Genomic DNA, 12,771 nt, shown 5'->3' with positions numbered 1-12,771 from the left:
TCAAGACGAGGACTTGCTGATTCGTCTCCCTAAAACAACATAAGGTACAGGCTTACCCCCAATATCCTAACACTTGAAGTGGGAATTTCAGTTACACACAAATGAGTGCTGCAGGATAGGCCTTGCTCCTGACCTGCAAAGGGACACAGCGCACAGTTCTTTGGTTTAACCCAGGGGATATAACCAGGAGCAATAATTTTTAAAAGGGGACCACTTCACAAATGGGCTGCCCTGGAAGGGGTGGGGCCAGGAGACACCTCCTGTTTCCCCACCCACAGACCCTGATTGACCTGGGGTAGGGGAATGCTTGAAGTCTTTGCCCCCTGCCCTCCCAGGGCCTAGAGAGAATCACCAGCTGTTTTAAAACAGCTGGTGGTTCCCTCTGATGCCACATGCCCCTGGTGGGGGAAGGAGACTCTGCATGCTCTCCCCATCCCCAGGTGTTGATTAGCCTGGGGACGGGGGAGCGGAAGGACAGCCACAGGCCGGATCCACGGGCTTAGTGGGCCACATTTGGCCCACTGAGGCTCCTTTGCCCACCCCAGGTTTAACAAAGGCAGGTAAATGGAGTGTAACCTGTAGCAGGACTTTCTCCATGGTGTTTCAGAATAAATAAGCTAGTGGAAGTGACTCCAGTCCTATGATGTTGGAGGAAAGTTAGATTTGACTCATACACTAGATAGTCTGCCCAAGAACAGTGAATTCTACTACCTCCAGGCTCTCAAGAGATGTGACTTACTCTGTAAGGGAAGGTCTTGTTGGGGAGATGCATAGGTCAGCTTTAAATTGCATGTCTGAATTTTAAAATTACTTGAGGCATAATGTAATACTGCAATTCCTTTTTCACGTGTGTTTTACCTCTCTGCATGACTCGCTTTGTGCCAGAGCTCTGGAACTCTCCCAGAAATATGAGTGAAATTTGAGGATGCTGTGAAATGTCCAATGGACTTGAATTGCTACATTTAGTTTCAATTAACCAAAACCTAAACAGGCGAGAGTCACAAGTAACACAGCACCTCTTTGGCTAAACAATCTGCTGCAAGCTGTGAAATAGCCACTGATGCCACTCAACAGAAAAACAAGTGGGACTCTGTTGGGGACCAGCTGCAATCACTGTGTAAATAGCTAATTATATTGCAATTACTTGCCTTAATGAGGACACCATAACCATCTGGATAAACCTCATTTTCGTAAGCATGGGAGTGACTCTGTAAGTAAATCGGTTACTAATTTTAGGCTAGAGAGCTGGTCAGTGGGAAAAGGTGAATGGAAAGGAATTCTTTAGCCCAGGACTGTTCCCTAAAAGACAAGTCCCAGAGAGACTCCAGAGTGTGAACACTGATAGTACAAGTTAGATCTCCCTGGTCCAGCACCCTCAGAACCTGACCGGTCCCAAAGAATGGAATTTTCTGGACCAGGGTAGGTCCTTTGCCACTGACTCCCCAACCTGCTACCCTACCCCTGCTGCTGCCGGCTCAGCTTCCGGTCCCAGTTGGGTGGCCTCCCGCCTGTCTGAGTTACTGGCTCTGCTGCTGGATGCCAGATTCCCAGCGCCACGACTGGATGCTGGCCCTCCTCCCACCAGACTCCCAAACTAGAGAGTACCACTGTTGGCAAGTACAACCTGTATTTGAATGGGCATACGCTGTTGAACATTTAGCATCCCAGGAGTCGATGTGGCTGAATTACATATCTCCGCATCTGAGGTGATGTTGCCGAGCTCTGTCCTAAATGACCAAATCTCCAGCTCCTATGCGTGAATGTGAGCTGTAGCTCTGATCTAGGATTGCGTTGTCACCAGCTAAAGCATGGTGGATCTGCTGGAGATAGAATAATGAGGTTTTGCGCGGCGTCTGTCACCTCATCTGTTACTTGTAGCTCTATAATGGCAAGATGCCTACGTTGTCAGAAGTGACTGGTGATTGCCACTCCCTTTAACTGTGGGCTTGGCATTAAACACTTTAAGGTGCCTTGGTGGCTCAAAGAGCTGGATTCTCAACACTTTCTGAAATGTCTAATGGTGGACACTCATTTCTGAAGTAGTAGACAATGGCACCTGAACTGGATGTTGATATATTTAATACTCTAAAACATGGGTTCCCAAACTGGGGGTGGGGGGCATGAGGCCCCAATCAAGTTTTTTTTTTTTTTTTGCTCAACAAGTTTTGCTGCTTTTTGGGGGGGCGTGAGGGTTTTTCAAAAAGGGGGCATGCTGCTGAAAAGTTTGGGAAAAGTTTAGTTGTTGCTCTAAAACAACTTGTGGGAAAAGAACAGAAATGATGGCTCATTTAAAGGTCTGATGGATGTATCCATTGGAAAGACATTTGCAGTAGCTAGCAAAAATTGTACTGCATGTGATGTTCCAAAGTTCCTCCACTGAAATTAGTGCATTTTTGCATTAAAACCAGCTCTTTCCCAGACCTAGCCGAACTGTTCTTCAGGTTGTTTTACAGGGAGAAGTGTGGCCTATGTGTGTATACACAATGATGGAGGGGAGATGTAGGCATTATTACAGTACAAATTAAGAATAATTAGGTGTGTATGTTCTAGTGATTGGTTAACTTTTTACATGGTAAAACTATAATAAGCCTATTGATTAGCATTCATGGTTACACACAAGCTCCTGATGCCTCTGTATCAGCAGCTGGCTCCCCGAGAGTGGGGCTACAGGCGGGAGCCGGCGTATGCCAGGAGCCAGCTTAACTGTGAAATCTTTCAGCAGTTACATGTTTACCCAATTATCCACTTTTTAACATCCCTAGTATGTACTTATAGATTAAGAATGTAGTGGATAGAAAGAAAATGAATTGCTTTGACCTCTTTATGCATCTTTTAAGGGCTGCTAATGTACTGTGTTCTTGATTTGCAGGGGACGAACAACAGAATGGTACAACAGGGTCTTTGGTCATATGTGTGCTGCAGAACTGATGAGGATAAAAGACTCCTTCAAACCTCTCAGTGCTGGCACAAAGGAAACCAAAATCTAAAAGCGTCTGGTTCTAAACAGAGGCTGGTGCTGAGGAATGAGCTGCTCTTGTGCTGTCATTTTAAAAGCTACAGACATAATAGACTTGCCTATATTTTAAACCAAAAAGTAATTTGTAATGGCCTATAAATGTAATATAGTAATTTCATAAAGCTGCTTTTTCTTTCCAGTTTCAGGAAGATGTTCTTGAACTGGTTGCACAAAGATGGCTAAGAGTCAAATGTGTGTATGTATATATGCAGTTATAAAATGCAATTTTTACACCCAGGAAAGAGAAAAAATATAGTTCAAAATTATAGTTATAAAGTAAATTATTAAACTAAGAAATGGTATTTCTCCAAATATACATTAAGTATTTTACAAGATGTGGAATTTTATGCATTCTAGAGTATTTTCTCTTGAATTATCTTTTTATTGAATAAGGTGGTGGAGATGTGAAGTTAATTTTAACCTCTTTACAGTTGAAAATAGGGCTGAAAACCCTTGTCTTTTTAATAGGGGAGCTAAATACTTAGCATATGCTGTTAACTCTTGATACTTCCTTTTTACATAATAAACCAATCGGGGAGGGGGAAGGTTGTTGAATGTTTTAAGTAGAGTTCCTGCATTTGCCTATTTTGCCCATGTTGAAGCTTGTAATAATTCAGTTGTTAAAGGCTGTAAGCCAATTTAACCAAACTAAATTCTAAGCGGAGATTATGTGATTGGCATTTGAATGTAACCTGCAACTTAAGTCACTTGAGCTAAATCCTAGGCATTGTGCTTGTCTACTGAATTAGAATTATGGTTAAACACTTATGTACCTTTAATAAGCTGCTCATCATAAAAGGCAAAAAGTGTGCGAGTACAGCTAATTAAAGTGCTACTCCTACGTGAAATGTTTTATACAGCAGGTGTGCAGGGGTGTGTTCAGTCTTTTGTTAGTTGTTCATTGTGAAACTAACTTGCCCTTGATTTAGAAGGACTTGGAGCTCATTCACAGTTGCATTTGTGATTAAAGAGTTGCTGAGATGTTTGCCATGCAAAGCAGCAGTATTACCTCTTTACAGCTATGGTTGTGTAAATTGTCAGCGGTTTCCCTGCACATACACTGTTCAGAACATCTAATAGTAGATTTTATAGTGCTACATAAGATAGCTGAATAGTAGGCATATCAGTCACTGGCCCTGAGTCAGGTGCATTGAACATAACTGGAGTGGTAAAACACAGGACTGAAGACAGTTGAATAAAAAAACCTACTAAATTATCACGTCATGAGTGACTGTAGCCAAATGCTATATGGCTAAGATGAGTGAATAGTGTCTGGTATTAAGTGAGGATAATAATATAATAGACATTACAGAAAAAGCATGGAATGACAACAACAATAGAACACACTGGCTATATAAACACAGACTGTGAATGGCTGGCTAACTACAAAAGCAGCTTCTGCTCTCTTGGAATTCACACCTCCAGATGAGCTACTAGAAGTGGGCCTCATCCTCCTTGATTGGAGCCACGTGTCATCTCCAGCCTGATCCTGGCCTGCATATTTATACCTGCCTCTGGAAATTTCCACTACATGCATCTGACGAAGTGGGTCTTTGCCCACAAAAGCTTATGCTCCTACACTTCAGTTAGTCTATAAGGTGCCACCGGACTCCTCCCTGCTTTAGCCAATAATAGCAGAGCCTAAAACACAAGGTGGTAATACTAGGGGGAAGGGAGCAATGATACTTCATTGCAAGGATGAAGTGAGGCAAATACAGTGGATCTTAAATAACTCAAACTGCGGATAGAATTTGCATGCTTTGAGAGTATAGCACCAGGAAGGTATGGCTTTACCAGTATGGTCATTGACAGATGCTCTGGGAGACTAGAGGGGTTATAAAAATAGAAAACTCTGCCCTATTGGAAGATTTCACTTATCCCCACATTGACTGGATACATGCCAAGCTGGGATACAAAGAAAGACCTAGTTTCTGGACATCACTGCCTTTCTGGAGCAGCTAGTTCTAGAACCCAGAAGAGGAAGCAAGTGTTAATACTAAATCATCTGTTCTGCTCAGAGATGAATATAGCTATCAGCAAGCCCTAGTATAAAAACATTAACAGCACTGTTAGGGGAAACACCAAAGTGATGAATATGGCTGTGCCCCATTTGCATATGTTCATGTGCAAGACTGGCCAGTGTAGATACAGCCACAAAAGTTAAATGCCTGCAAGCATTTTAAAACCTGACAATGGAGGCCCAAAGTGACGGTATACATAAAAAACATAGATGACCAAAAAAATAAAACTGCTATAAAGCAAAAAGGCATCCTTTAAAAATCAGAAGTGAAAGCCTACTGAGCAGAACAGACAGGAATATAAATGCTGGTGAGTCAAGTGTAAATAAATATGCCACCAAAGTACTTTGAAGAGCAAAACACAAACAGCAAAAACAAAAAAAAAACCAACCCCAAAATTTAAAACCAGCTGCACCGTCAGGAAGGTAGTGGATCAAGCTGCAAAAAGAATATACGAGGAAAAGGTTAGTGTCAAGAAGTTAAATCAATTTTTTCCTTTCACAGCCTCTGCATTAAAGTGACTCAGTCTCACATCTGAGTCATTTGTTTTAAGTGACAAAGATGAAGAATGGTCTCAAATTAAGGGGGAAGAAAGGAGGTTTCTGGAACAAACAGGAACAGCAGGACCAAAAGGCAGTCATCTAAGTTGGGAAGGAACTCAAATATGAAATTGCTAAGTGTGGTATGTGACCTACTTGAACCAACTTCTCTACAGCCAGACAAAAGGCTTGTTGTACAGGCCCCTTTAATGAGAACAAGGTAAAATTTGCACCAGTAATGCATAGGTGAAAACCTAACCCCATCTAAACAGACAAAATTAGGTTAAAATTAGCTGTTACTGCTCAAGCGAGACATTACATGATTGTGGAGTGATCTCGTTGAGCTTTTTTGATTGCCACTGTATGTTGAGCAAATGTCTGGATGATGCACTACATTCATGCTAGCTTCACTACCACATGCAGGTCTAATAACCTCATGGCGAAGAAAAAAAAAAGTAAAAACCACACTTGTGGCTGGGCTGGGTCTAGACTGGCCAGTTTTTCTGGAAAATCAGCTGCTTTTCTGGAAAAACTTGCCAGTCTACACTGGCCGCTTGAATTGCTGCAAAAGCACTGATTTCCTACTGTAAGAAATCAGTGCTTTTTGCGGAACTACTAGGCTGCTCCCGTTTGGGCAAAAGTCCCTTTTGTGCAGAAGGGCTGGTGGAGACAGCTGAGATTTGTTTTCCGCAAAAAAGCCCCGATCGTGAAAATGGCAAAAAGAGGGCCCACTGACAGAGTACATTTCCCCCTGAAGAAGTAGGATGACCCATTATAACTGGCCTTGGGTAGTGTGGCAGTAGTGATGTAAGCCCCAAGGAAAACTAATCCTTAGAAGTTGCCTAGGAATGCTGCCAAATTAACACTATTGCACCATTGGCAATGTAGGTTGTGACATATGCTTGTGCTAGAGATGAACTACTTAAAAGTTGTGTTAGCAGATAAGTCACACAGCTAAACCTGGAGCCAGGCATCCAATCCTAAAGCAGCTTTTAAAAATACTCAAATCAGATTAAGTACATAAACATTTAGCTGCAAGAACAATGAAAAATGTGTGTAAAATATAATATGGGCAGGGATGCGGCAATGAGTTTTTTTAATAGGTAGAACAAGGGACTTTCTAAAGCTTACTTATTACAGAGATTTGTTTTAAAGTCCAGTGTAGCATATGTACAATTAAAAGTGAAGTAGTTTAGTGTTGTGCAATAAGGGCTAATGATTTTAAATGCCCCCAAATGAAATTTTTTGTTAGCTGGAGTTAAGCTATGCTTAATTTAAGATAGTTCTAGTTTACTATAGTTTAAATCCCCTCCTCGCCCCCCCCCCCCCCCCCGCCCCACACACACACCTAAAACCCCTTAGACTTCAGTTGCATAGTTGACCACAGCTGTAGCTAGTCATTTATGATGGCTTTGACACATATGTATACTTTACAATAGTATTAGAAACAGTGTTTTACTGGTGTTCTTTACAGGCTTTGAGAAATGAGAATGCATTTAAACTGAGCAATGGGTGAAAAACTCCACAGTAGTAAGGTACAAACCTACCCCCCCTGCTGAGGCCACAGGGAATTAGTAAAAATCTTAAAATGCAAACAATGTACAGATTCAGCTGCACTTCACTCATTCTTCCTTCAAATTAGCTTAAAGATCCGGACTAAAATATACTAAGTCTGTGGTACTCAGGCTGAAGCTAGCAAGCCCCAATGGCTCTTTAATGCATCTCCTGCACTTCTTTATAGGTGTGATTTAATTAACCCTTCAGGATCCTTTTAAATTATCTTATGAACCAGTGGTAGCTAATAAACTAAGACTCCTGGGTCAGTCCTTTTGCTGTGAGACTAATATATATGAAAACTAAATATTTCCAATCACACTGTTTAAATATGATTTAAAAAGAAACAAGTCACACTACTAAGGTTCTTTTGGGGACTACTGATCGCTAACTTGGCTCCTGCAGCCCCGGTTTGAGAATCACTGGTCTGACTTCAACTGCATCTTTCTAAAGAATTAAACTTTAGCAGTTTAAGCTATTAAAAAACATTTATATGAGACTATGCAACATAGGGTGCATAGGACAGCTTCTGGTACATATGACAGTTGGGAATGTTAATATGAGTAAGAATTTGACCACTTTCTTATTCCTATGCTGTAAATACTTTTGGATGAAGTACTGAGTTTGTAATAGCCTGGACAAAGCACCTCTAATAAAGGTGCAGCTCACAAACATTGTCAGTTCTGTTCTGTCTCTGTGTTCCAGGTTATACCACTGATGCATTCTTGACCTTGATTTTATGGACCTATTCAGGCACCCATGTGTAAAAAGTTGTTTCCTTCAAAACAACACTGACAATATGCCACCCTGCTATAGGGTAGGGATGTAAGTGTGTGCTTACTGATAAGCATGTGCTTACTGGGTAGTTGACTAGTAACTCTGGTAGTGGAGGTACAGGGCTAGGAGCAGGAGGCCCATAGTAGGGTGAGAGCCCAGTTCCTCTGTCTCCCCCTTATGGCAGAACTGCAGAGGGGTTAGCTCCTGGGCCAGGAGCTAACCTCTCTGCAGTTTCTCCCCTTATCGACTAATGGAGTAGTTGATGGAAATTCCATTGACTACACATAATTTAACATGCCTAGTACAGGGCAGTATACATTAACTCAATCCATGAAATATTGGCAGTTATTTATTTCTGAAGGAGGTTTTGAATAAGACTTCACTATGACAGCTGAGAAAACTAGTTTAGGAAAATACAAGTGGTCCAGGTGCAGGGCAGTTACATCTTCTGGACAGGTTTGATGCCCAGGATGTCAAACCCTTTGGCCATGATAGCAGCTGTTGCTTCACACAGCAACATTCTCCACATGTTCACCTTCATTATCATTCCTGAAGAAGAAAATAAATAATATGAGTGTGAATGAGATGGGTCAGGAGTCACTGCACCCACTAAAAGGTAACAATGCACGAGTTTCAAGCGGAAGTACAGCAAGTAGTGTTTTTGCACAAGAGATGATCACTCTGATATAGTTTTCTGTTACAAGCGCAAGCACTTGTAAGCTGCTTTGATATACAGGCAGTCCCCGGGTTACGTACAAGATAGGGACTGTAGGTTTGTTCTTAAGTTGAATTTGTATGTATGTCGGAACTGGTACATATTGTAGGGGAAACTCTAGCCAAACATTTCTCCAGAGCTCAGTTTTATTCTCCCACACCTCACTTCCCTCAGTCCTTTATTCTCAAGCTGAGGTGTCTGCTGAGAAAAGCCTCTCCACGTCTCCCTGGTCTGCTGGAGGAGTGGGGGGGGCACTAGCTTCGCGTCTTCCTGGTCTGCTGGGGGGAAGCAGCTAGTGCGGGGTTGCCTCACCCTGTTTGTAAGTAGGGATCCGATGTAAGTCGGATCCATGTAACCCGCGGACTGCCTGTATATGGTGAATTTCTTTTTTTAAATAGAAATGGGTTTTCTATAAAGCAGCAGAAGAGAAGTCGATGTTGACCACAGACTGCCTTCCTCCAAATATGGCAATAGCTCTGTTCTTTGTATAGGCCAAGACATGCATTGGTTTATAAAAATCAGTAGCACTTGTCATACAAACCAGATATTATTTACTATTAGCAGTACCTCTGCAGAAAGAACAAAAAGTTGCCTCAATATGCATGTGCATCTTGTAGTAAAAAATTACTGGAGTAGCAGCCTTGTTAATGCAAAATTAAAACAAATCCAGATGTGAGTAGTTTTAATGACCTTTCAGCCTGGAATGCTGGTGCAAACCTGATCAATTGCATCATCAGAATCCTCTAATTATAATCTCATAGGGATGTGGCTGCTGCAAGTTTAAGGGATGCACTCACCAGTTTGTCTGTCTTTTTCCACACAATAACAGTTATCATAGAACTCTGTGAAGGTGGTGGCCAGCTCGTAGAGGTAGTCACAGAGCGTGTGTAGTAAGAGGTCATCCAAGATCTTCTGCAGAATCTCAGGAAATCTCAGAATACACTTGCCCAGTTTCCACTCCTTTTCATGGTCCAGCAAGATCTCTGTTTCTCTAGCTGCTTTCTGCAACATCTCTTCATCAATGTTGGCCAGGCGTGCTATAGATCTGACAAAGAAACCAGCCCAGCTATGGTCATGTTTATGTATAGAATTCTGCAACAGGACTGAAGGGCCGAAAGCAAAGGGATTATGATCTAGCTATGGAGTGATAACTCAAACAGATACTAGAAAGCAGCCTGAATTGCATAGCAAAATATTCATTTTCACCAAGGATGCGACCATGCACTGGGTGGAGACAATAGCGAAGGGGCTGGACATGTCTACAGGAGAAAGAGGGGATGACAAGCAGAAAAGCAGTAACAGATGGGAGAGGGAAGTAGGGACAGGTACCCAAAAGAGGTGAGAGGTGCAGAGTTCTCGGGAAACGAGCTATGCAGTATAACCCTATATACATATTCAATCAGGAGAGAGCTGTATATCAATCTGATGCCTGCCTGGAAAACATCTCCATACACGTGCACTGAAAACATACCTGCCCCTTAGTGACCATTTTCACTAAGTAGGATGCATCTAGACATAAGGCAGAATTGTGCCACACTGCTAGAAAAAACTGCCAGCCTCTCCACCCAGCTTAAGGACAGCCTGCAGTGACTGCCAACAACTGATTTCCACTTCCATGACCTCTCAGAAGAGATGGGGCCTAGATCACAGCATCTGACAATACTGAAAACAGGCTTAGGCGGATGAAGTGCCAGCCCAGCACAGAGTTCAGGCTGAGCTACTAGGAAGCATGTACGGACTTTATACTGAACAGGGCAGAGCTTTCCAGACGGGGCCAGCTAGGCTTCTTCTTTGGTATCTAAGGGCAAGCAGCTTGTGAAACAAAATGGAACATACTTAAGGCCCCAAACACAGAGATTTTTTTTTTTTTATGAAGGAGCAGGAGAGCAAAGGAAACCACTGCTGAGATTCTTCCCAGGAATTCTGTTGGTTTTAGTTAATTGGACTAGAACAGATATATTAGACTTTTTGCAGCCTAAAGGGCAACTCATTGTAAGGTAGGTCTTTAAGCAAATGAAAAACCCTTGAGCTACCTGATTCGAGTGAAGGCATAGAGCAAGTAAGCAGCTGTATTTCCTCTGTCATCCAACATTTTATCAAAGGAAAAGATGTAATCGTTCATCCTGTTATGGGAGAGATCAGCATATTTAATGCAGCCAAAAGCAACCGATGTCTGTGCAGCCTTCAGTTCTTCTTCAGTTAGGACCTATAAAAAACCAAAAAGAAAAAAATCAGGTTGTAAGCAATTTAGGAATGTTAGAGTTTAACTGATTAACCCAGTAGCCAATAAGCTGATTCTTATTGGTTAATGGTATCGGATAAACTCAGCCGGCTCCTGGGGAGGCGGCTTTGCTGCGGCAGGACAGGGAAGCCTTCTCTCTGGGAGCCGGGCCGGTAGGAGCTGGCAGCCCTGCTCCCAGGGAGGCTTCGCTGCAGACTGCAATATAAAGCCTGCAGCGCGTGTAACCGCTAAGATGTTCCGTGGTTACATGGTTACCATGTTATATGATTGCTAACATCCCTAGTAACCATTCTGTCCCCGTGCAGCATGCTGGGCTTCCTCCCAAGCCCAGAGAAACAGACAGGCCTCAGTAAGAGCTACTCTAGAGGCACAGGCTGGACAAAAACATGGTTGTTGGTTCTGCTGTTTCTAGAGGGCAACTAGCTGGCTAGAAACAGTTTCAAAGCACAGATTGTTCAGTCAAATTTCCTTAGCTCTTAAGTGAATTTTGTATTTCATCAAGGCTTGCTATAAGGTGGATACACAACACTTCCTGCTGCCAAAGTGGCCCCAGGCAAGTATTGTTCCTGTGACACTTAAAATTAAGGTCCTATTCTCTGTGTATGGACAGCAAGATTAATGGTTGGGCCTAGTGCCTTTAACCGAAATGTGGGCTGGTTGTGGCCTCCCCATGCAATTAGAGGTAAAGTTGAATATTGGTAAAATGCTTTGGAAGAGGGAAAATGACACCTAACTGTAAAGTAGCACTATTCTGCCCCACTCTTTGACCTCAGAGAGGTTTAGAAAGAAGTTAGCATCTCTCCTATTCTGCCTCCCCCTATCACCAGAACAGAATGGTCTGAAAGTCAGGACTCATATTTCAGTTAATGAGGAGCTCTTCAAAATCAGTTCATCTGACATTGTGGAACAAACTTAAAAAACAACAAATGGTCTGGTAGTTCTTTATAGACTAACAAAACATGTAGATGGTATCACGAGCTTTCGTGGGCACAGCCCACTTCTTCAGATGACCGGAGTTTATCTGAAGAAGTGGGCTGTACTCACGAAAGCTCATGATACCATCTTGTTAGTCTATAAAGTGCTACCAGACCATTCGTTGTTTTTTAAATTTATCTTGTACAGACTAACTCGGCTACCCCCTGAAGCTTCCATAGTGGAGCAAGGCCGCCCAGCTAAGGCTACGCAAGAGAAACTGCCCTATCACACATTTCTGAAGCTATTTTGAGGCTGTATCATTTTTACTGAAATCAGAGGGTGACCTGTCCACAATTCAGGCTCTTCTATAGCTTCCTCGCCTCTGCAATCTCCTCATACATGACCTGCTTGAATTCCAACAATTCCCAAATAACAGGCTACACCATAGGAGTTGTTTGATCACGCAGAGGCTCCAGTGAAATGTGCCACAGAGCCAGTCAAGAGAGAAGAGGTTTGAGCTATATTATACAGCCTCCGTACCAGCGACCCTGGAACTCACTATCTCAATATACCTCATCGCTCAGTGCGGCAGCAAAGGCTGCGCTGTATGGAAAACTGCACTGCTGTGTTCTGTATTCTACCACCACCTGCTGGACCTTTAAAGCATCGACTGTTTACCCCATTGCATACAGTAGAGATTTAAGGCCCTCTTACAAGGCAGGGACCTCTCCCAGGCAAGGAATATGACCTGCCCCAACTTTTTTATTTTTTTTAATTGTTTCCACCTTGGCCAGGGGCAGCTGACAGGGTGTTCCTGGTGGAAGTTCATTTTTGTTTTTAGTGTAGCAATCTCTGCCCCTGCTCCTCTCCTGCCTAGGGCAGCTTCTCACCTAACAAACCTCTCCCACCTCCTCTGCTGCCAAGAGAATTTCTGTCCCAAACAACAGGGCCAAGTCCCAGAGCTGCTTACCATCCTGCACCCAGCTGGCTGACTC

The 12,771-nt window shown here is 42.8% G+C and overlaps 2 protein-coding genes across 8 annotated transcripts in view; one reads left to right on the top strand and one right to left on the bottom strand.

Annotated features, from left to right (window-relative positions):
- LOC102454521 (rho GTPase-activating protein 7-like) overlaps window positions 1-7,601 on the top strand; it is a 157,982-nt gene extending 150,381 nt beyond the window's left edge. For all 5 annotated transcript variants that reach the window (XM_014569855.4, XM_014569856.4, XM_075900171.2 and 2 more), the window contains one exon: window positions 2,870-7,601. In XM_014569855.4, the coding sequence (XP_014425341.2) occupies window positions 2,870-2,987 (118 nt within the window). In that variant the 3' untranslated portion in view covers window positions 2,988-7,601. The remainder of the gene's footprint in view (window positions 1-2,869) is intronic.
- A 639-nt stretch (window positions 7,602-8,240) lies between these two features.
- RARS1 (arginyl-tRNA synthetase 1) overlaps window positions 8,241-12,771 on the bottom strand; it is a 40,019-nt gene continuing 35,488 nt past the window's right edge. For all 3 annotated transcript variants that reach the window (XM_075900172.2, XM_075900173.2, XM_075900174.2), the window contains 3 exons: window positions 10,653-10,825; window positions 9,417-9,664; window positions 8,241-8,453 (listed from right to left, as the gene is read on the bottom strand). In XM_075900172.2, the coding sequence (XP_075756287.2) occupies window positions 8,344-8,453; window positions 9,417-9,664; window positions 10,653-10,825 (531 nt within the window). In that variant the 3' untranslated portion in view covers window positions 8,241-8,343. The remainder of the gene's footprint in view (window positions 8,454-9,416; window positions 9,665-10,652; window positions 10,826-12,771) is intronic.

Source organism: Pelodiscus sinensis, chromosome 16 (genome assembly GCF_052426305.1).
Source record: "Pelodiscus sinensis isolate ZL-2025 chromosome 16, ASM5242630v1, whole genome shotgun sequence".
NCBI lineage: Eukaryota > Metazoa > Chordata > Testudines > Trionychidae > Pelodiscus > Pelodiscus sinensis.
This window is presented reverse-complemented; position numbering and strand designations above follow the sequence as displayed.